This window comes from Triticum urartu, chromosome 5 (assembly GCF_003073215.2).
Source record: "Triticum urartu cultivar G1812 chromosome 5, Tu2.1, whole genome shotgun sequence".
NCBI classification, from domain to species: domain Eukaryota; kingdom Viridiplantae; phylum Streptophyta; class Magnoliopsida; order Poales; family Poaceae; genus Triticum; species Triticum urartu.
In genome coordinates, this window is record NC_053026.1 from 262,933,431 (window position 1) to 262,957,985 (window position 24,555).

A 24,555-nucleotide genomic window follows, 5' to 3' on the forward strand; every position below is an offset into this window, starting at 1 on the left:
TGCATTATGTTTATAGATGTAATCAGGAAAATTTAAAAGGCCCGTGGCAACGCACGGGCGTTCTACTAGTTGACCTTAAAGTTTAATATGTCAAATGGAGATCCAAGAACACCAACTCCCGAAAGGGAAGGGCAGTGGTCGAGGCCACTATGTTTGAGTGTTTGGCTTGGGCTCAATAATCAAAACTCTTTATTGAAGCACATTTGTGATCAAAGTAACTATAGTGAATGAATTTCCCCTTATGTCTTCTGCTCACTCCACCCTAAATGCGCCTCCGTGTGCACTCGTAGCTAGTCTTCAACCATGTAATCTAACTCATGCTTTTCTAAAATGATACGCAATTGCAAAAAGGAAGAAGCAAAAAGGAAGAAGAAAAGAGAACGATCTTCATCCTCTGCTTTCTACCCGCTCCCCTCTGTTCTTCCCCAAATCCCTGACCCCTGCCGCTAGGCTATCTCCCTCTTCTCCTCCGATCAGGGACATAACCGCATAGCCCAGGGAGGAGACGCCCCAGCGAAGCACGCTAGTGAATTCTGTGCGCCCACACATGCAAGCGCATATTGTGTTCCCATGCAACATACAGTAGCAAAGAAGGCTACAGCTGAAAGAAGACACCACAAGGTAGCAAGACCAAATAACATTCTCACCTGGTGTTGAAGTTCCAACATCACATGAAAAAAATTGGATTATTCACTCTGCAACCAGAGCAGCTGACCATTACGGTCGTTATCGCAGACAAGAATCATGCATGTCCCTGCACTTGCGGATAAATACAGATGACGGGAAATGAAATGAAGTCCACGATATCATACCAACTATCCACGTTAAAGTTACACAGGGCAACGGCAGATTTCTACAGATGAATTTTCTCCCACTCTCATAGGCTTCTCTCCACAAAATCCCAGATCCTCTCCTCCATATAGATCCGGTCGTCTAGCTGGCGTGGCATGTGCCTCTCGTCAGGGAAGAGGAGGATCTCGTACGACTTGCGTTCCGCCATCAAACTGTTGATGAGCCTAGCCGTGTGCCTAAAATGCACGTTCTCGTCAATCATCCCGTGGATGAGGAGCAGCTTCCCCCTGAGATTCTTCACATGGTGCATGATTGACCCGTACTCGTAAGCATCGCTATGCTCTGAGGGCAGACCCAGGTACTTCTCTGTGTAAAAGGTATCGTACCCGTCCCATGCAGTCACTGGGGCACCGGACACAGCGCAGCAGAATGTGTCGGAAAACCTTGATAGGCACATTGCCGAGAGAAAACCACCGTAACTCCAGCCATACAGACCAATATGTCCAGGCTTCGCAAGGCCTTGCTTTATTAACCACTCAGTACCAGCTAGTTGATCCTCAGCATCGACACGACCAATGTTGTACTTAAGCTGTCCCTCAAAATGCAAACCTCGCCGTGCAGATCCCCGGTTGTCCATCTGCCAGAATATATATTGTCATGAGACCAGTGATAGATATAGGTCATGCCTGGGATGCAAGCTATATGCATCTATCCAATTATGTAATGATATTATGTAATTATTATTCCATGGTTTGCAATTGTTAGGAGCACAACAAACACAGCAGGTGCATAATAACAGGATTCCGGATTTAAGCCATCACCCCGTTTGAAGATCAACCACTAGCATCAATAATTTTACTTTTATATACAAATGTGCTAGAAAAGGTTGGCATTCTAAAAACAAATCTAGCAGATTCCCTAAAAACTGCCTTCACTTTGTTTGCTTGTACTTGATCACTTCTTTTATGGGTTGTCATGGGTTTATGTTGGGTTTCATATCTAGCCTACGCAAATTGCTTGGGACAAAAGGTTCTGTTGTTGCTGTTGTAAAGAAATGCTACCTAATAAAACCTTGTTGAACGAAATAATACTAATAATAATGATGTTTACCTTCCAGACTAATATTCCCTTACTTCGCAGATACTGAGCCCTCATGTCAACAGTGCTAATCCATGAATCACTAACGAGCTGGACACTGGGACCACCATAAACATTAACAAGTGTTTTGTAGGGAGGCGGTCCATATTTCTTCTCATCGGGAAGATAGAGAGTTCCATAAAATGAAGTCCCATCCTTCCCTGTAAACTGGACCATCTCTGGAGACAGCTGCTGAAACTTTTTAAGTGGCTGAACTGTTAGTGGCTGCTCATACAGAGGCATTATTACACTTCCATCAAGCAAAGAACACAACAGGATCACAGGTGGTGATTTTACTGAGTCATACACATCAATAAACCTTAGCAACTGATGGTCAAGAATTACAGAATGCCGCCCAGTTCCACGAGTCAACCTGTTAGGGGCTTGTAATGGAAGGCTCCAATCAGGAAAGAGGTTGGTGCAGTACAGATTTGTCTCCAATGGTCCATCCAGTGTTCCAGTAAAATATATAAGTCCAGAACTCTCATTGACACCAGCAATTTGGTCGACCAACCAGTCACCTTGCGTGATAGGGCCTAAGCACTCACCATTCTTGTCATGAAGATACAAGTGTCTAAATCCTGTCTTCTCACTGGCCCAAATAAACCCACCTGGATGTTTACTACTCACTCCATTGTCTAGAGGAGTGAAACAATCATGCAATGTTATCCATATATCATGCTCTTCTTCAAGTAAGACTTCCCTTTTACCGGTGGCAATATCAAACTTAAGTAGCTTAAGTTTTGTGTGAGCTCTATTGAGAACTTGAACAGCAAGAGCATTATGATGCATCCAGTTAACCCTAGCTAGATATTCTTCATCACCATGTGCTCCATTTGGTTCTCCGCAAAGGAGATCCATCCAAGTTACCTCTCCTCCACCGGAAGAAACAACTCCAAGTCGCACTTTAACATTAGCTGCTCCAGCAAATGGATAAGCATGATCTTCTTGAGCATCTAGACCAACAGAACTTTTACCCTGATGCATAATTCTGTATAGTGGAATGGAAGATGAATCTACTTCAGTACATGCAAGGTGTTTACTATCAGGAGACCACCAGAATCCCATCTTCCTTTCCATCTCTTCCTAAATTGAGTAATGCAAAGTATTAGATAGCAGTCACCAAAACAAATTTCATACTAATGCTAATGGATTACCCTCTAGTACCTGAGCAATATACTCAGCAAGTCCATGGACCTGAAAAGAGAGAACAAATAAAAATGTTAGATTTGGAGTTTTTCAACACTTACCCAGTATATACAGTTGTAATAATACCGTTAGCAAAAGAACATGCATGATGTACAGTTACATTCATCAATGATTGATGATGATGAATTATTGGTGGAAGGGGGTGAACACTCTTTAGCAGGTTAAGAACATGAATTAAGTTTGCTAGTTACCAGTTAAGTCCAAACATAAGCGAGCTGTTTGGCCCCGGATTTAGCCTATTTTTGTGGTAGGCCAAAAGTTCAACTGGATTAAGAATGTGTTACTAACAAGAGACTGACATGGAACATCTGACCACAATACTAGCATATACAATACCAAATCAGTACCATTAAATTCATCATTGAATATATTTTCACATCATATAGATATGTTATTGTAAATGTTCATTTTGTTTTCTATAAACTTAGTCAAACTTTACAAAGTTTGAGTTCAGTCAAAGCTAATATGTAGAGTAAATAAAACGGAGGGAGTAACATTCTGCGATCTCTGGACAAAACTGGACATGGTAACACACGGCAACAGCAAACATGCTCCTATTAAAATACTATTTGCAACAGAAAACATGCTCCTATTAAAATACTATTTGCAACAGAAAAGCAAGGAACTACCTTTCCACTTTCTCTTGCACCGTAGGTCAATTGCTTAGTTTCACCATCATCAAAACCAAAGTTATATGTCTTGCACTGCAGTTCATCATCCCTGACATATGCAATCATGGTCCCATCTGGAGATAGATGTGGGTCAATAATTGGTGATGTGGAAGAACTTTGTAGCTTGAGTACTGGTTCAGAGCCAGACAGGTCCTGAAAGTAAACCTATTGAAAAAGGAAAAGCTAGTTATACATCTCTTGTGAAATCTAGTATCTTCAAAGTTGTAGAAGTATTTTCAGAAACATCAAACCCCCTATACCAATACAAGTATACACATGATATATGCATGTTAGCACTAAAGTAACCATAAATGAAAAAGAAACAGCATAGTTGCCAAGTTTCATTCTTTAGACCAAAAATAAAATTACTATTAGAATCATAAGACAGCAGCTACCTAGTAAAACAAAATTAGAATTGGATAAAACGGCTAGCAAGGAAAAAAACTGAAAATATTCAAGAACCAGAGAGTACCCATGTAAAAAGACAGAATCGTTAAACAATGGTTACACAATAATTAGGAGCTGTATTTCACAATAATACTGCAGAGCAGACAAATGTTGTCTATGAGTGGGACCACATACTCCTAAGAGTATAGAATCATTTTCCTATATATATTCCTACACGTCCGGGAGGAGACACACACACACACACACACACACACACACACTCACTCTACATGTCAGAGTACTTACATCTGCATCTCATATACTACAATGTGGTATGACTACCATATCATTTTGAGTATGGTAGGATACAATTTTCTAAGATATTCCAAAGTGAACTCGGAGAAAAAATTGCAAGTGAGCCCTATAGTGTTTAGTATATTTTAAACTCTGTGCATTGTATTACTATTTCCAGTCCTGAGGTCAATAGTTCTTTCACGCGAGGGGTCGATGGTTTGATTTGCCCTGAAATATTACATTTTCCTTTGGGGGGAGGCGGTCACAGTTGCAGTTTTTCTGCTGAATCGAGCAACGGCCGGAAGGCTAACCAGAATGATGCCATTTGAGGGGTGGCACAGGAGAAAGCCCGCTGTCCATCATCGTCGCACCTTTCAATCTCTGGTGTACATCAAGCCAGCTCAGATGAACGTAACCTGCGATGCCATCTTTGATGAAGAGGCAAGCTGGATTGGGAGGCTAGCAACTCAGGTCATCTCTGCAGCGACTTCATCATCAAAGACCAAGCAAGTTGCTCTTGCCGCACCAAGTATAGCTGCAGGGGGGAACACCTTCCCCTGTTCCTGCACCATCCCCTGCTCCACAGCCATCTCCAGCATTGCTGCCGGCGACACCAAGCCCAACGTTGTAGCCCACGCAACCTGAGTTAATGTCATCGCCGCCCAATGACAACGAGCAGGTAGACGTGTCTCATGACGACACACCGCTGAGCTACCGAGGTATTGATAACGTGCTCAGCAACGCCCCTGTTCCTGAACAGGTGGTACGGAAGCTCCTCGGCGACACGTGGCTTCAGGAATTAGAGCATCCCTACTTATTTTGTCAGCACCAAAGACTAGCTCGCAGACAACCTACCAAAGGCATTAGGGGCAAGCTCGCTTCCATAAGCTCAGTGTAAGGATTCGAATTGTCAAGGAAACATACAGGGATTTTTTTGGTGCGTGTGTACTGATTGGGGGTGGGGGGAGCTAGTCAATCTGACTTTTGCCTGATACTGCCAGCTGCTACAGCAGCATGGTCGGTTTAGCAACCAACTTGCATATGTACTATATACATAGCCCTTCTGGGCAACAATACAAGCTACAGCTTCAGAAAATAACACTCCTGTGTTCAGCTCCTCCTAGTCTGATTCTAACACAGATTGCCAAATAAGTAGTATATAGACTACTGAAATATTCTTATATGCTACATACAATAGCTACATACTATCCGGTATGAAAGATACTACCTACAATGTACAAAACACATGTTGAACATGTGGTGTTATCATGTTAGTGTGATGAATCATCGGTGTTATAATGAAGGGATTTTTCCATCCTAAATATTGATCTAAAAAGGACATATGAATTCTGATAGATGCAACTGCAGGATTAACAACATCCAATCCATTTTTTGTGCAGTTGGTTAAAAACATATCTGTCAAGCCTGGACTGGCATCAGAAGACATGGCATGAGACGACAGGGTGATTAGCGCCAAGTAGCATATCAGGAAAGACTGCACGCTGGACTGGCTAATTTTAGACTTGCAAGTGAGATAGAGTGAGGGAATGGCTATACAGCCAAGGCACTGATGTGATGTGACAGATTATCACTGGAGAAAATAAAAGTGAATTCTCTCCAATTATTCTGCTTCCTCTCCAAATTCTTCTTCCACACCTCACATCACTTTTTCTTGTTCTGTGTTCTATTCCAATCCCATCATAGGCAGGTTTTTAACAATATTGAACAAGGCAATACAACATTTTCCCTCATATGCAACCAAGATGTCAGCAAGAACTACTCTATGTACTCCCTCCGTCCCAAAATTCTTGTCTTATATTTGTCTAGATACGGATGTATCTAACACTAAAACATAATACATCCGTATTTAGACAAATCTAAGACAAGAATTTTGGGACGGAGGGAGTACGATAACTTGGCACAATTTCTATATGGTAGTGAGTTTTTAACAATTTTCTATCTGTCGGTTGTGATTCCCATCTCCTAACATGCATCATATATTCATCATATCGACCCCTAGCGAGAAAGAACTATTGACCTCGGGACTGGAAGCAGTAATACAATGCACAAAGTAATAAAGCTAATAAATTCAATCAGATTCAATGAGGCAACACGTTCATGCACTGAACAAATAGCGGAAGGTTGGAAGAGAAATTACGAACCCCTGAAGGGAGAGGCACGACAATGCCCGCACGAGAAGAGGGGCCGCCAGAGCGACGGGCACGCCACTCGTACCGAGTGACCCCAAGGCCACGCTCCCGGGAACGCTCGCGGCGTAGCCGCTCCTCGGCGGATAGATTGCTCTCCTCGAGCCCGCCGCCGTCAGGGGGAGCGAAGAGCAGCTCCTGGCGGCCCTTGGCGGGGTCGAAGGTGAACACCTTGCGGTGGAGCGTGCCGTCGGGGCTGTACAAGAAGGCCACTCGCCGGTCGTCGGGGCTAAAGCTGAGCGCCACCGGCGCCCCGTAGCCAGGCAGGGGGTGCTGCACGATATCCTCCACCCGCATGCTGAGACACCCACCAGATTCCTCAATGCCTCCGCAGTCACCGCTGCTGCCGGCGACGATGGAGCCGGCTAGGGGCATCTCCGTCTCGCGGCGCGGCTTCTTGCGGTTCTGCTGATCCGACCTCTCCGCCCCCGCCACGTCAAGCGATCGCATCGACCGCGAATCAACCGCCGGTAGCTCGGGACCGGCCTCCAGAGATCGCGGTTTGTTTCTTGGGGTTCTTTCCAGGCCGTAATACCGTGATCTTGCGGACGGAGGACAAGAGAGGTGGGATCTCTCCGCCGGGAAGCCAAGAAACGCCGAGCCTTCCCCGCCAGAGAGGTCGGAGAAGGGTCGCCGGAGGGGCGAGGAGGCCGCCGCTTCGGGAAGGGGGAGGAGGGGAAGTGATTTTGCGTTGGAGTTTGGTCGTTGGTTGTTCCAAGGAGCCTATCCTTATATTTGTAAAGAAAAAAAATGTTCGCCTATTCGCATTTTGGTTGGATTATAGTATAATTTTGTTAAACGGGTATCATTGTTGACTTGGTTCTCTGTAATCGTACTATCCTCGACATGGATAAGGGCCTCTTTAATTCAAAGGATTCTTGTAGTAGACTTTTTTCTTGTGTTAATCGATTTATTGGTTGTTTTAAATTTTATAGGAATCTTTCCTAAGAATTTCCTTGTACAACATACGTTTCACAGAAATGTTAGAATCTTAGGGCTCTTTGGATTGAAAGGAATTTCATAGGATTAGAATCCTTACGAATTTTTCATGCATAGACTATTTGATTCGTATAATTGAAATCCATAGAAAAATTCCAAATGATTGCTTTGCACTCTATTTTGAAGAAAAAAATTCATCCACTCAAAAATAATTGTGCAATTTCTTTGTTTTTTTTACATCAAACACTCTCTAGTCCAAATCCATATGGTTTGCTAATTCAAGTGAACATGACACTTCAATCATGTATTTTTCTATGGGAAATGATATCACACAAATGTTCGTTGGGAACGTCAGTCCAACGAACGCCCCACAGATCGTTGGATATAGAGCACCGACCTTAGAGATGGTTGAGTCGCCACGCCACGTTTTTAGGAGCGTTCGCTATAATCTCCGACGAACGTTTCCTCTTAGTATTCCTTATCCACGCTCACAAATCTCACTCACTCTCTCTTTTTCCTCCCCAATCCAATGCGCCATGACGATTCTTTCGGGGGGAGAAGCAGCCGACACAGGTGGTATTCGATGGCGAGTTTCTACCGGAATGGCCTTTGGAAGAGGAGGTTGGTGGTCTTCGAGTACTCGTGCAGGAGGCCGATGCTAGGCGTCATCTGGATAGCGGCGCAAGAAGCGACGGGGTCGGGCACTAGGAGGACCTCGAGCAGCCACCCCCCCTCCCTTCATCGGTGAGCTGAGCGGAGGGACGTCACAGTGGTGTCGGTTGCCCAAGACAGATGAGGACATTCCTACCAAAGTTACACCATAGCCCTTGCTACTACACATATTGGACCAATTACTAGAGTTTGTGCACAACTAGTTACTAGAGTTTGTGCACACCAATTAAATTATCAGGTACACATTTGTTTCTTGATAATGTTTCTAATGCTAACGAGAATATGTTACTGCCTAAATTGGATATTTTTGCGTTGCTTAGGAATGAATGGCCTAGCATGGAGGATGAACATGTTGGAAATATGCCTTAGAGATAATAAAATTTCTATTATTATATTTCCATGCTAATTATTAAAGTTTATATTTCTATGTTATAATTGTATTGCTTCTTGCATATGAGATTTAGAGGAAAAACCAAATACATGTGTGGAAATGTAAGCATCAAATGATCCCTAGTCATGCCTCTGAGACTAGTTCATGTATTGATGATGATCTTGTTTTTCTGGTCATGAAAATTGTTATTGTAACAAGGATGCTATCAACAGAGAACACATTGTTACCCGAACAATGGTGTTGGATAGAACCAACTTATGAATTACTGAGGGATATTATCGTTGTTATGTTGTCAATATTTTCATATAACTTGTTCATGATTACTTAGTTCCTTAGACCATGAGAATATCATATGCCAACAAACCGGATGGTTACTTTAGGTTTACCGAATCTCACTCTGTAACCAGATGTGAATAAAGGTAACTTACAGGTGTACCGAAAACATATGCCACTGTATCGATGGTTCAAGACCGAGATTTGCTCCTCTCACGATAAAGATACTCTTTGGGCTTGCTCGTGTTATGGTATCATTATCGTTTGGCCATACACTTGTGGTGGTGATCACCGGATACCGGAAAGAGGACACGAGTAAAGAGAATGAAACTAGTAATGAGGATCACTGGTATAGTGATCAAGGAGTTGATCACGAGGATACCAATTATCTCAGCTCGGGTTTTGTAAACGTATCGCGCAACAAAGCGAATAGTATTCATAAATAAAGGTTCGCTCGAGAACTTCATGAATATACGGGAGTTAATAAGGGTGTCCAGATCTCATTGTTAACTATTGTCGGGAAGGTGTTCTAGGACATGTCTGATTATTTTAGAACCTGTAGGCTCACACGCTTAACGGGTGTAGGATCATAAGTAGGTCTAGAGGGTGATGATTAGACTACTTGATCAAATAAAACCTAACATTTTCCCAGTTTTAATTATAGGCAAGTTTTAGCAATAATCACAAGCCCAGCAACACCCTACACAACAAGTCTCGATAGTAGGCAGTGGAAAGTAAAGACATTGCATATGAATGCAAAGTAGGGGACCGGAGATATCAAACGCAATGAAGACAGGGTGATTTTTGGCGTGGTTCCGATAGGTGGTGTGCTATCGTACATCCACGTTGATGGAGACTTCAACCCACGGAAGGTAACGGTTCCACGAAGAAGCAACCTTGTCTATTCCACCATGGCTTACGTCCACAAAGGGATAGCCTCACTCGGGGTAGATCTCCACGAATTAGGCGATCTCCTTGCCCTTACAAACTCCGTGGTTCAACTCCACAAGTTTTGGAGGCTCCCAAGTGACACCTAACCAATCTAGGAGACACCACTCTCCGAAAGGTAACGGATGTTGTTGTTAATGATGAACTCCTTTCTATTATGCTTCAAAAGATAGTCTCATCAACACTCAATCACTCTCTCAAAGATTTGGCATGATGGTGGGAAAAGGTCTAGAGTGGAAAGCAACTTGAGGGGTATAGAAATCAAGGATCAAATGGTTGGAGTGGAATGCCTTGATCTCAACACAAGTGTAGGTGGTTCTCTCTCAGAAAGTGGATATGGGAAGTGTAGTTTTGTCCTGGTTGCTCTCTCTGAGAGTAGGTGGTGTGGGTAGGGTGTTTATAGCCATCACAAAAGATCTACCGTTACAAACTTTATGCACAACTTGGTGGCACCGAAAGTAAATCTCGGTGAGACCGACTAGTGCAAAAGATTCAAACGTTAGACGTTTCGAGGAGACCGCATGAATCCACTCGGTGGCTCTGATATGTGATGACCTAAGCACTTGCATAGTTTCATTAATTCCGATCGATTTCACTCGCACTACAAAAAAAGACACATCTGTGACATTTTGGGCCGAACGAATTTTTTTTCTGTCATACTTATGACACTTCTATGACGATAATTGTGACAAAATCCGGTATCATCATAGATGTGGTGGGGTCCTACTTCTATGAAAAAAAATCATGACAGAAAATGGGCTTTTCGTCTTGGGCGAGCTGGAGACGCAGCTGCATGACATTCTTTGGGCTGTCCATGATGGGAAAAACCATGGTAGAAGCGACGGCGAGGAAAATTTCGGGGAGTTCCCGGTTACGGTGGGTGGTCGGGGGCCGAGCGATGCACGTTTCTCTCCTACACGTATGCGCGTGTGTGCGAGGCGTTGGAATCTAACTGAACCCGAGCGATCGCACTGCAGGCTACGCGTTACTGAACCCGAGTGATCGATCGATCCCTTGATGTTAACTGAACCCGAGTGATTCCTTCGCTACTGCTGCTAACTGAAGCCGATCGAACACTGCTGCCTCCTTCCCTTGATGAATAGTGAGTGTTGTTGAGGGGGTTTGGATGAATAGTTCCTGGTGGGGGGTTGGATGAACAGGACCCCGTGGTAGTAGAGGCCGTTGTCGCTGGATGAACAGTACCCCGATCGATCGAGCCGGTGGATGAACAGGACCCCGTGGAGGGCTAGATGAACAGGATCCCATGGAGGGCTGGATGAACAGTAGCCGGTGGAGGGCTGGTTGAACAGTAGCTGGTGGAGGGCTAGATGAACAGTAGCCCGTGGAGGCGTGGTTGAACAGGACCCCGTGGAGGTGGAGGAGCGCGCGGTGGAGGCTGGATGAACAGGAGCCCGTGGATGAACAGTCGCAGGTGGAGGCTGGAGGAGGTCGACGGTGGATGAACAGTAGCCCGTGGAGGCAGGAGGAGGTCGACGGTGGAGATGAGCAGTATCCCGTGGAGTCCCGTTTTGCGGTACGCCACACCCCTCCCGATGAATAGGACCCCTGTTTCGACCGTAGCGCTCCAACACAAGTCCGTTTCCTCCATTTTGCGGTACCCCACACCCCTCCCGATCAACAGGACCATGTTTACTCCGTTTTGCGGTACGTCAGACCCCTCCTGATGAACAAGATCCCATTTCGACCGTGGCCGATCAAACACAAGGTTGTTTCCTCCGTTCTACGGTACGCCAGGCCTCGTTTTCATCGCCTGTTTCGTCCAATCCGGTTGGCTCCTGATGAACACGACATATTCCGACCCAGTCGGTTGCCTCCCGATGAACAAGACATTGTTTCTCCGTTACGACCCAGCCGGGTCGCTGCCCGATGAACAGGACGTCGTTGCTGCCGTCCGTTGCCTCTCCATGTACACAAGCCCTGGCCGTCTGTATATATATGCGCGAGTAGGCGTTCGAGACCCTGCCCATATGTACGTACGTGGCCGTATTTTCTTTCTTGCACCTTGGCTGTTGTACGTATGTGTATATGCTACGTGTGCGCCTCTACTATGACACGTGCCCTTTATTAGACGGCCACGGTTCATCGCTGCACCTACAGACAGACCGATCGACCAGTATGTACATACACGTTCGCCACCAGAATGACAACGCTATGTACGCTTCGACCAGGTGGATCCCGACTGTCAGGCACTATTTTGTGTGCGAAGATGTAGGTGGTGGGTCCTAGCACTATTTTGTGTGCGAAGATGTAGGTGACCGCCCTCAAGGGTCCCTTAGTGGAATCACGACATCTTGCATTGTGCGAGAGCGTGAGGAGATTACGGTGGCCCTAGTGGCTTCTTGGGGAGCATTGTGCCTCCACACCGCTCCAAACGGAGATTAGCATCCGCAAGGGTGTGAACTTCGGGATACATCGTCGTCTCCGCGTGCCTCGGTTATCTCTTACCCGAGCTCTTTACTTATGCGCTTTACCTTGTGATAGCCATATTGTTTCTTGTCATATATCTTGCTATCACATAGTTGTTTATCTTGCTTAGTATAAGTTGTTGGTGCACATAGGTGAGCCTAGTTGTTGTAGGTTTTGTGTTTGACAAATTAACCGCTGGGTTTATTCCACATTTGTTCAAGCCTAAACCGTAATTATTTTAAAACGCCTATTCACCCCCCTCTAGGCGACATCCACGATCTTTCACCAATGTCGGTGTCAAAACCGGCAGATCTCGGGTAGGGGGTCCCGAACTGTGTGTCTAGAATCGACGGGTAACAGGAGACAGGGGACACAATATTTACCCAGGTTCGGGCCCTCTCTATGGAGGTAATACCCTACGTCCTGCTTGATTGATATTGATGAATATGGGTGTTACAAGAGTTGATCTACCCCGAGATCGTAATGGCTAAACCCCAGAAGCCTAGCCTATGAATATGGTAATGAGTATATATGTGTTGTCCTTTCCGGACTATCCCCTTCGGTTTATATAGACACCGAGGGGATCTAGGGTTTACATGGAGTCGGTTACATAAGAAGGAATCTTCGGTTGCCAAGCTTGCCTTCCACGCCAAGTAGAGTCCAATCGGGACATGCTGCATTCTTCGGTCTTCATGTCTTCACAGCCCATCAGTCCGGCCCATGGATAACAGGCCGGACGCCCGAGGACCCCTTAATCCAGGACTCCCTCATCCCTTCCCCCGTATATAAAAGAGCAAGGGGGAGGAGGCGGCCGGCCAGGGAGAGGCGCGCCAAGGGGAGTTCTACTCCCACCGGGAGTAGGATCCCCCTTTTTCCAACTTGGAGTAGGAGAGAGAAGGAAGAGGAAGGAGGGAGGAAGGAAAGGGGGGCCGGCCCCCCTCCCAATCCGGATTGGGCTTGGGGGCGTGCCACCTCCCTTGCTCCTTTCCCCTCCTTTCCACTAAAGCCCAATAAGGCCCATATACATCCAGGGGGTTCCGATAACCTCCCGGTGCTCTGGTATATTCCCGATCTCACCCGGAACCATTCCGGTATCCAAATATAGTCGTCCAATATATCGGTCTTTATGTCTCGACCATTTCGAGACTCCTTGTCATGTCCGTGATCATATCCGGGACTCTGAACTACCTTCGGTACATCAAAACACAAAAACTCATAATACGATCGTCACCAAACTTTAAGCGTGCAGACCCTACAGGTTCGAGAACTATGCAGACATGACCGAGACACGTCTCCGGTCAATAACCAATAGCGGAACCTGTATGCTCATATTGGCTCCCACATATTCTACGAAGATCTTTATCGGTCAAACCGCATAACAACATACGTTGTTCCCTTTGTCATCGGTATGTTACTTGCCCGAGATTTGATCGTCGGTATCTCAATACCTAGTTCAATCCCGTTACTGGCAAGTCTCTTTACTCGTTCCATAATACATCATCCCATAACTAACTCATTAGTTACAATGCTTGCAAGGCTTATAGTGATGTGCATTACCGAGTGGGCCCAGAGATACCTCTCCGACAACCGGAGTGACAAATCCTAATCTCGAAATATGCCAACTCAACAAGTACCTTCAGAGACACTTGTAGAACACCTTTATAATCACCCAGTGACGTTGTGACGTTTGGTAGCACACAAAGTGTTCCTTCGGTAAACGGGAGTTGCATAATCTGATAGTCATAGGAACATGTATAAGTCATGAAGAAAGCAATAGCAACATACTAAACGATCAAGTGCTAAGCTAACAGAATGGGTCAAGTCAATCACATCATTCTCCTAATGATGTGATCCCATTAATCAAATGACAACTCATGTCTATGGCTAGGAAACATAACCATCTTTGATAAACGAGCTAGTCAAATAGAGGCATACTAGTGACACTCTGTTTGTCTATGTATTCACACATGTATCATGTTTCCGGTTAATACAATTCTAGCATGAATAATAAACATTTATCATGATATAAGGAAATAAATAATAACTTTATTATTGCCTCTAGGGCATATTTCCTTCAGTCTCCCACTTGCACTAGAGTTAATAATCTAGATTACACAGTAATGATTCTAACACCCATGGAGCCTTGGTGTTGATCATGTTTTGCTCGTGAAAGAGGCTTAGTCAATGGGTCTGCAACATTCAGATACGTATGTATCTTGCAAATCTCTATGTCTCCCACCTAGACTTGATCCCGGATGGAGTTGAAGCGTCTCTTGATGTGCTTGGTTCTCTTGTGAAATCTGGATTCCTTTGCCAAGGCAATTGCACCAGTATTGTCCCAAAAGATTTTCATTGGACCCAATGCACTAGGTATGACACCTAGATCGGATATGAAATCCTTCATCCAGACTCCTTCATTCGCTGCTTCCGAAGTAGCAATGTACTCCGCTTCACATGTAGATCTCGCCACGACACTCTGTTTAGAACTGCTCCAACTGACAGCTCCACCGTTCAATATAAATACGTATCGGGTTTGTGATTTAGAATCATTAGGATCAGTGTCAAAGCTTGCATCAATGTAACCATTTACGATGAGCTCTTTGTCACCTCCATAAACGAGAAACATATCCTTAGTCCTTTTCAGGTATTTCAGGATGTTCTTGACCGCTGTCCAGTGATCCACTCCTGGATTACTTTGGTACCTCCCTGCTAAACTAATAGTAAGGCACATATCAGGTCTGGTACATAGTATTGCATACATGATAGAACCTATGGCTGAAGCATAGGGAACATCTTTCATTTTCTCTCTATCTTCTGAAGTGGTCGGGCATTGAGTCTTACTCAACTTCACACATTGTAACACAGGTAAGAACCCGTTCTTTTGCCTGATCCATTTTGAACTTCTTCAAAACTTTGTCAAGGTATGTCCTTTGTGAAAGTCCAATTAAGCGTCTTGATCTATCTCTATAGATCTTGATGCCCAATATGTAAGCAGCTTCACTGAGGTCTTTCATTGAAAAACTCTTATTCAAGTATCCTTTTATGCTATCCAGAAGTTCTATATCATTTCCAATCAACAATATGTCATCCACATATAATATTAGAAATGCTACAAAGCTCCCACTCACTTTCTTGTAAATACATGTTTCTCCAAAAGTCTGTATAAAACCATATGCTTTGATCACACTATCAAAACGTTTATTCCAACTCCGAGAGGCTTGCACCAGTCCATAAATGGATCGCTGGAGCTTGCACACTTTGTTAGCACCTTTTGGATTGATAAAACCTTCAGGTTGCATCATATACAACTCTTCTTCCAGAAATCCATTCAGGAATGCAGTCTTTACATCCATTTGCCAAATTTCATAATCATAAAATGAGGCAATAACTAACATGATTCGGACGGACTTAAGCATCGCTACTGGTGAGAAGGTCTCATCATAGTCAACTCCTTGAACTTGTCGAAAACCTTTCGCAACAAGTCGAGCTTTGTAGACAGTAATATTACCATCATCGTCTGTCTTCTTCTTAAAGATCCATTTATTCTCGATGGCTTGCCGATCATCGGGCAAGTCAACCAAAGTCCACACTTTGTTCTCATGCATGGATCCCATATCAGATTTCATGACCTCAAGCCATTTTGCGGAATCTGGGCTCATCGTCGCTTCCTCATAGTTCGTGGGTTCATCATGGTCAAGTAACATGACCTCCAGAACAGGATTACCGTACCACTCTGGTGTGGATCTTGCGATGGTTGACCTACGAGGTTCGGTAGTAACTTGATCTGAAGTTTCATGATCATCATCATTGGTTTCCTCACTAATTGGTGTAGGTGTCACAGGAACCGGTTTCTGTGATGAACTACTTTCCAATAAGGGAGCAGGTACAGTTACCTCATCAAGTTCTACTTTCCTCCCACTCACTTATTTCGAGAGAAACTCCTCTCTAGAAAGGATCCATTCTTAGCAACGAATGTCTTGCCTTCAGATCTGTGATAGAAGGTATACCCAACAATTTCCTTTGGGTATCCTATGAAGACACATTTCTCCGATTTTGGTTTGAGCTTATCAGGTTGAAGCTTTTTCACATAAGCATCACAACCCCAAACTTTAAGAAACGACAACTTTGGTTTCTTGCCAAACCATAGTTCATAAGGCGTCATCTCAACGGATTTTGATGGTGCCCTATTTAACATGAATGCAGCCGTCTCTAAAGCATAACCCCAAAACGATAGCGGTAAATCAGTAAGAGACATCATAGATCGCACCATATCTAGTAAAGATACGATTACGACGTTCGGACACACCATTACGCTGTGTTGTTCCGGGTGGCGTGAGTTGCGAAACTATTCCGCATTGTTTCAAATGTAGACCAAACTCATAACTCAAATATTCTCCTCCACGACCAGATCGTAGAAACTTTATTTTCTTGTTACGATGATTTTCCACTTCACTCTGAAATTCTTTGAACTTTTCAAATGTTTCAGAGTTATGTTTCATTAAGTAGATATACACATATCAGCTCAAATCATCTGTGAAGGTGAGAAAATAACGATACCCTCTGCGAGCCTCAATATTCATCGGACCACATACATCAGTATGTATGATTTCCAACAAATTTGTTGCTCGCTCCATAGTTACGGAGAACGGCGTTTTAGTCATCTTGCCCATAAGGCATGGTTCGCAAGTACCAAGTGATTCATAATCAAGTGATTCCAAAAGTCCATCAGTATGGAGTTTCTTCATGTGCTTTATACCAATATGACCCAAACAGCAGTGACACAAATAAGTTGCACTATCATTATAAACTCTGTATCTTTTGGCTTCAACATTATGAATATGTGTATCACTACTATCGAGATTCAACAAGAATAGACCACTCTTCAAGGGTGCATGACCATAAAAGATATTACTCATATAAATAGAACAACCATTATTCTCAGATTTAAATGAATAACCGTCTCGCATCAAACAAGATCTAGATATAATGTTCATGCTTAACACCGGCACCAAATAACAATTATTTAGGTCTAAAACTAATCCCGAAGGTAGATGTAGAGGTAGCATGCCAACAACGATCACATCAACTTTGGAACCATTTCCCACGCGCATCGTCACCTCGTCCTTAGCCAGTCTTCGCTTAATCCGTAGTCCTTCTTTCGAGTTGCAAATATTAGCAACAGAACCAGTATCAAATACCCAGGTGCTACTGCGAGCTCTGGTAAGGTACACATCAATAACACGTATATCACATATACCATTGTTCACCTTGCCATCCTTCTTATCCGCCAAATACTTGGGGCAGTTCCGCTTCCAGTGACCAGTCTGTTTGCAGTAGAAGCACTCAGTCTCAGGCTTAGGTCCAGACTTGGGTTTCTTCTCCTGAGCAGCAACTTGTTTGTTGTTCTTCTTGAAGTTCCCCTTCTTCTTCCCTTTGCCCTTTTTCTTGAAACTGGTGGTCTTGTTGACCATCAACACTTGATGCTCCTTCTTGATTTCTACCCCTGCTGCCTTTAGCATTGCGAAGAGCTCAGGAATTGTCTTGTTCATCCCTTGCATATTATAGTTCATCACAAAGCTTTTGTAGCTTGGTGGCAGTGATTGAAGAACTCTGTCAATGACACTATCAACAGGAAGATTAACTCCCAGTTGAGTCAAGTGATTATGATACCCAGACATTTTGAGTATATGTTCACTGACAGAACTATTCTCCTCCATCTTGCAGCTATAGAACTTATTGGAGACTTCATATCTCTCAATCTGGGCATTTGCTTGAAATATTAACTTCAACTCCTGGAACATCTCATATGCTCCATGAAGTTCAAAACGTCGTTGAAGTCCCGGTTCTAAGCCGTAAAGCATGGCACACTGAACTATCGAGTAGTCATCAGCTTTACTCTGCCAGATGTTCTTAACGTCATCAGCAGCATCTGCAGCAGGCCTGGCACCCAGCGGTGCTTCCAGGATGCAATTCTTCTGTGCAGCAATGCGGATAATCCTCAAGTTACGGACCCAGTCCGTGTAATTGCTACCATCATCTTTCAACTTTGCTTTCTCAAGGAACGCATTAAAATTCAACGGAACAACAACACGGGCCATCTATCTACAATCAACATAGACAAGAAAAATACTATCAGGTACTAACTTCATGATAAATTTAGGTTCAATTAATCATATTACTTAAGAACTCCCACTTAGATAGACATCCCTCTGATCATCTAAGTGATAAACCATGTTCAATCATCACGTGAGATGGAGTAGTTTTCAATGGTGAACATCACTATGTTGATCATATATCTACTATATGATTCACGCTCGACCTTTCGGTCTCAGTGTTCCGAGGCCATATCTACATATGCTAGGCTCGTCAAGTTTAACCTGAGTATTCTGCGTGTGCAAAACTGGCTTGCACCCATTGTAGATGAACGTAGAGCTTATCACACCCGATCATCACGTGGTGTCTCGGCACGACGAACTTTGGCAACGGTGCATAGTCAGGGAGAACACTTTTACCTTGAAATTTAGTGAGAGATCATCTTATAATGCTACCGTCAAACAAATCAGAATAAGATGCATAAAGGATAAACATCACATGCAATCAATATAAGTGATACGATATGGCCATCATCATCTTGTGCTTGTGATCTCCATCTCCGAAGCACCGTCGTGATCACCATCATCACCGGCGCAACACCTTGATCTCCATCGTAGCATCGTTGTCCATCTCGCCAACTATTGCTTCTACGATTATTGCCACCACTTAGTGATAAAGTAGAGCAATTACAGGGCGATTGCATTGCATACAATAAAGCGACAACCATATGGCTCCTGCCAGTTGCCGATAACTCGGTTACAAAACATGATCATCTCATACAACAAAATATAGCATCATGTCTTGACCATATCACATCACAACATGCCCTGCAAAAACAAGTTAGACATCCTCTACTTTGTTGTTGCAAGTTTTACGTGGCTGCTATGGGATGAGCAAGAACCATTCTTACCTATGCATCAAAACCACAACGATAGTTCGTCAAGTTAGTGCTGTTTTAACCTTCGCAAGGACCGGGCGTAGCCACACTTGGTTCAACTAAAGTTTGAGAAACTGACACCCGCCAGCCACCTGTGTGCAAAGCACGTCGGTAGAACCAGTCTCGAGTAAGCTTACGCGTAATGTCTGTCTGGGACGCTTCATCCAACAATACCGCCGAACCAAAGTATGACATGCTGGTAAGCAGTATGACTTGTATCACCCACAACTCACTTGTGTTCTACTCATGCATATAACATCTACGCATAAAACCAAGCTCGGATGCCACTGTTGGGGAACGTAGTAACTCCAAAAAAAATCTATGCACACACAAGATCAAGGTGATGCATAGCAACGAGAGGGGAGAGTGTGTCTACGTACCCTCGTAGATCGAATGCAGAAGCGTTAGCACAACGCGGTTGATGTAGTCGTACGTCTTCACGATCCGACCGATCCAAGTACCGAACACACGGCACCTATGAGTTCTGCACACGTTCAACTTGATGACGTCCCGCGAGCTCCGATCCAGCAAAGCTTCACAGGAGAGTTTCGTCAGCACGATGGCGTGGTGACGGTGATGATGATGCTACCGACGCAGGGCTTCGTCTAAGCACCGCTATGATATGACCGAGGTGGATTATGGTGGAGGGGGCACCGCACATGGCTGGGAGAGATCAACAGATCAACTTGTGTGTCTATGGGGTGCCCCTGCCCCCGAATATAAAGGAGCAAGGGGGAGGATGTGGCCGCCCAGGGAGAGGCGCGCCAAGGGGAGTCCTACTCCCACCGGGAGTAGGATTCCCCCTTTTACAACTTGGAGTAGGAGAGGGAAGGAAGAGGAAGGAGGGAGGAAGGAAAGGGGGGGCGGCCCCCTCCCAATCCGGATTGGGCTTGGGGGGGGCCTCCCTTGCTCCTTTCCCCTCCTTTCCACTAAAGCCCAATAAGGCCCATATACCTCCCGTGGGGTTCCGATAACCTCCCAGTGCTCCGGTATATTCCCGATCTCACCCGGAACCATTCCGGTATCCAAATATAGTCGTCCAATATATCGATCTTTATGTCTCGACCATTTCAAGACTCCTCGTCATGTCCGTTATCATATCCGGGACTCGGAACTACCTTCGGTACATCAAAACACAAAAACTCATAATACGATCGTCACCGAACTTTAAGCGTGCAGACCCTACAGGTTCGAGAACTATGTAGACATGACCGAGACACGTCTCCAGTCAATAACCAATAGCGGAACCTGGATGCTCATATTGGCTCCCACATATTCTACGAAGATGTTTATCGGTCAAACCGCATAACAACATACGTTGTTCCCTTTGTCATCGGTATGTTACTTGCCCGAGATTTGATCGTCGGTATCTCAATACCTAGTTCAATCCCGTTACTGGCAAGTCTCTTTACTCGTTCCGTAATACATCATCCCATAACTAACTCATTAGTTACAATGCTTGCAAGGCTTATAGTGATGTGCATTACCGAGTGGGCCCAGAGATACCTCTCCGACAACCAGAGTGACAAATCCTAATCTTGAAATATGCCAACTCAACAAGTACCTTCAGAGACACTTGTAGAGCACCTTTATAATCACCCAGTGACGTTGTGACGTTTGGTAGAACACAAAGTGTTCCTCCGGTAAACAAGAGTTGCATAATCTCATAGTCATAGGAACATGTATAAGTCATGAAGAAAGCAATAGCAACATACTAAATGATCAAGTGCTAAGATAATGGACTGGGTCAAGTCAATCACATCATTCTCCTAATGATGTGACCCCGTTAATCAAATGACAACTCATGTCTATGGCTAGGAAACATAACCATCTTTGATAAACGAGCTAGTCAAGTAGAGGCATACTAGTGACACTCTGTTTGTCTATGTATTCACACATGTATCATGTTTCCGGTTAATACAATTCTAGCATGAATAATAAACATTTATCATGATATAAGGAAATAAATAATAACTTATTATTGCCTCTAGGGCATATTTCCTTCAAGTAGAGGGATAACTAGACCAGGGATGCGAGTATGGTGGGGCCGTGAGGCCTGCCCAGCAGCACAGCCGGCCACGGGAGGCGGGAGTAGGCGGTTCCGCCGGCGCTGGTTTGGGCGGCTGGAGTAGGAAGATCAGAGACTGAAGAAGCACGATTGTCGTTAGATTGATATCTAACGGTCTGACGCTGGTAGATTCGATTGTTGACTAAGTTTCTTTTTTTAAGAAACCTTGTGTACGCATGAACTTGGTAGGCCCACAAGTCAGCCTCCAAATCTGTGACAGACAACATAGAGCCCATTTGCTATTTTTTTAATAATTTGCAGCCCATTTGCTAATTCTTAAGTAATTTATTACAACCCATTTTCTGCCCAGGACCATGGTCAAAAAGTTCAACCTTATTTTGCATATTTTGGTGGAATCAGAACTATTGTAATCCCGAAATGATAAACATTTTTTAAAAACTTATTGATTTGCCAAAAAAAATCATTTTGTTTTTGTAAGCAAACAAGACGTGGGACAATTGAGGTGGTTTAAGGGAAAACCAGTGGTAAAAAACAGCGATGTGAGGGAAAACAACAACAAAAATAAGGATGTAAATATGAAAATGGAACTTTATGTATTTTCAGTATAATGATACATGTATATGAACTTGTAAAACTATAGGTAGAGATTAGAAAGCGGAAGTAGGACATGGCGTTTCCAGAGAAAAATAGAACTGGGCTGTGTGTTTGATTCAGTAAAAAAACTGCTTGCGGATGTTATAAGACAAAATATAACTAACGCTAGCGGGCCGGAGGATAGTAGATACATGATGAATCTTTGTGCCCTGTTGTCGTCATGGGCTAGGCCCGTTAAAAACAAAACCAAGCCTGGGCAGTCTACAACCCAGTTGAAACTTGCTCGACCTGAAAAAACAATATACCTGCTCAATAAACAAGAGAATTCTGCAAGTACAGACTGATAACTGGGATGCAGCAGGTATATTGTTTTTTCATCATGATAATAAGTGCATGCACTTGTTTAGAAAAATTTAGAGAACTGGGAATTCGAACGGCAGGTGCTTATGCTACCCACCAAATAAAAATCAGGTGCCTGAAAATTCGTTTCGAAACAAATGATTCAACTTTATATCCATGTCGACCCTCGGCATGATGGTTGGAAGCAAATGCCGATTTCATACCTAAAGATCGTTAACAACAATATCAACTTGCGGACGACAAGGTAGTACAAGTACCAATACCAAACTAACTTATAATCTTTTTAGTCCTGACCCTAGTGTTCGTCTGGTAGAAAATCTTGCAGAAGACCAGCTCCTGCTCCTTCTCTTGCTCCAGGTCCCCGAGGTGGTACCGGTGCATCACTCAGTTGGTCCTCTGCTGATCGAAGTTCTTTTTTTGCGGGAATGGTCGAAGTTCTTGTTGGTGTGCAGCACCAGAACCTTTTTGCTGCCCGTCTGCCGACCATTGACCATCACTGGCAAGGTATTACCGGTCTTGTGCCACATCGTGTGCATGCCGCACTCCGACTGTATCTTGCGATGCATCCATGTGCCCCTTTTGAACGCACTAAAATTGCGCTGGAAGAAATGCTTGCTTAGGCCACTAAGTGTGATACCTGCAATATTGTCGAATACATGTTTTAGTGTACGTAGTTGGCATTTTCATAACATCTTTGGCATGTTGCAGTCACTTGTTTCACTTTTTATTAACTGTCAAATTGTAATTGCTTCACTAGGTCTGCGTCTAAAAAGAAAAATAGAGCTATAAACAAAGGAATATGTTTGTGCAAGTAGACGGCCGATCGGTGTCTTACCTGGAAGTTTCTCAGGATGGGTGTAGCATATGCCGTGCTCGCTGTCGATGGTTGGTATGAACAAATCGATGAGAGGGTGAGATCTCGCACTGTCAGCACTCACTTTGGCCTCAAGGTGCTCGATCAGCTCCTGATCCATGGGATCGAAGTTGACGCCAGCCGGCAGCACCGGCCAGTCCTTCTTGGAGTTGCATCGGTTAAATCCAGTTATATGGTACTCAATGTATGATCAAATCGACTGTTTTAAGTGGATGGTGAAAGATTTCGACAGATAAGTGGTAGTACTCCATATCTGAAGTCCACAATACCCGAACACGCCGTCGGGATTCTTGTGTCACCTCACGCGCAACGTGTTGTCACGTCAATTCAATGTGAGGACATGATGCATAATTTGACCGATGTATACTAGTACTGCTACTGTAGTACTTACTAGTCGTATTTAGTGTCACATTTTAACCATAGGTTTAACTAACAAAATGTCAATGCATGTCACCAAAAATTATTCCATTGGAAACTATCTTCAAATACGAATAAAACGATATAATTTTTTGTGACATGCATTAACATTTAGTTTGTGAAATTTATGGTCAAAATTTGACACAAATTACGAAGGGGACCAGTAAACCAGGAGGGAGGTAGTAGTACGAGTAACGCAATATACGGTATAGAGGACTAGTACAAATCTAGAAATGGGGTACGAAGTTACAAGGCTACGCGACAGACTTTGTAGGCTACATGAGTAATACAAACTATAATTCCCATTGGACAACACTTTCACTAACAAGTACACACTTGAAGCCTAATTGACCCACCATATATATATACATATATATATATAGGTTTATTCTAACAACACCCCTTAAGAGTCTTATTCTGCTAACAGTAGATTATTCTGCTAACACCTCTCTCCCCACCGCCCCATGAACTGAACCACCCCACTACCACTAGCCAAACTGCAACAAAGCCCCCCCCCCCCCCCCCCCCACCCCCCCCCCCCCCTTCCCCCGATCCAAACCCCCACCTTCCTCCACCTTCTATCGGCGCCACTACCACCAGAGCACCACCTCACCTTCTTCCACCTTTCCCCCGCCTCGCCCCTACCTTCCTCCACCGCGCCCACCCCGGCGAGCCCCGCCGCGCCACGACTCCACCACCCCGACCTTCTTTTCCAACCCTGTGCCGCCGGATCCCCACCACACCACGCCCCGCACCTCACTGCCCCGACCCGTCGTTGGACCGGGCTCGCGCCGCCCTGCCACCTCCCTCCTCCTGGTTCCCCTTGCCAGCGTGCCCCAGTGGTAGCCGGATCCAGGCACCTCCATCTTCCATAGTGCTGCCCCGCATCACCAACCCCCGAGTT

At 44.4% G+C, this 24,555-nt stretch overlaps 1 protein-coding gene across 1 annotated transcript; it reads right to left on the reverse strand.

Annotated features, from left to right (window-relative positions):
• Positions 1–622: 622 nt before the first annotated feature.
• LOC125508555 (dipeptidyl aminopeptidase 4) lies at positions 623–7,421 on the reverse strand. The gene is made up of 5 exons (XM_048673290.1): positions 6,653–7,421; positions 3,768–3,974; positions 3,097–3,126; positions 1,903–3,015; positions 623–1,429 (listed from the first exon to the last, which is right to left on the reverse strand). The coding sequence occupies exons 1-5, from the start codon at positions 7,145–7,147 to the stop codon at positions 878–880; spliced, it is 2,397 nt and encodes a 798-aa protein (XP_048529247.1). The 5' UTR covers positions 7,148–7,421; the 3' UTR covers positions 623–877.
• Positions 7,422–24,555: the final 17,134 nt, after the last annotated feature.

Bases quoted from the DNA above. Each gene is read 5' to 3' on its own strand.
- LOC125508555 (XM_048673290.1), bottom strand. From the start codon at position 7,147: ATGCGATCGCTTGACGTGGCGGGGGCGGAGAGGTCGGATCAGCAGAAC. The intron at 3,975-6,652 runs GTTCGTAATTTC...CTTTTTCAATAG, and splicing joins TCGTGCCTCTCCCTTCAGGG to GTTTACTTTCAGGACCTGTC. The intron at 1,430-1,902 runs GTAAACATCATT...ATATTCTGGCAG, and splicing joins AGGGAATATTAGTCTGGAAG to ATGGACAACCGGGGATCTGC.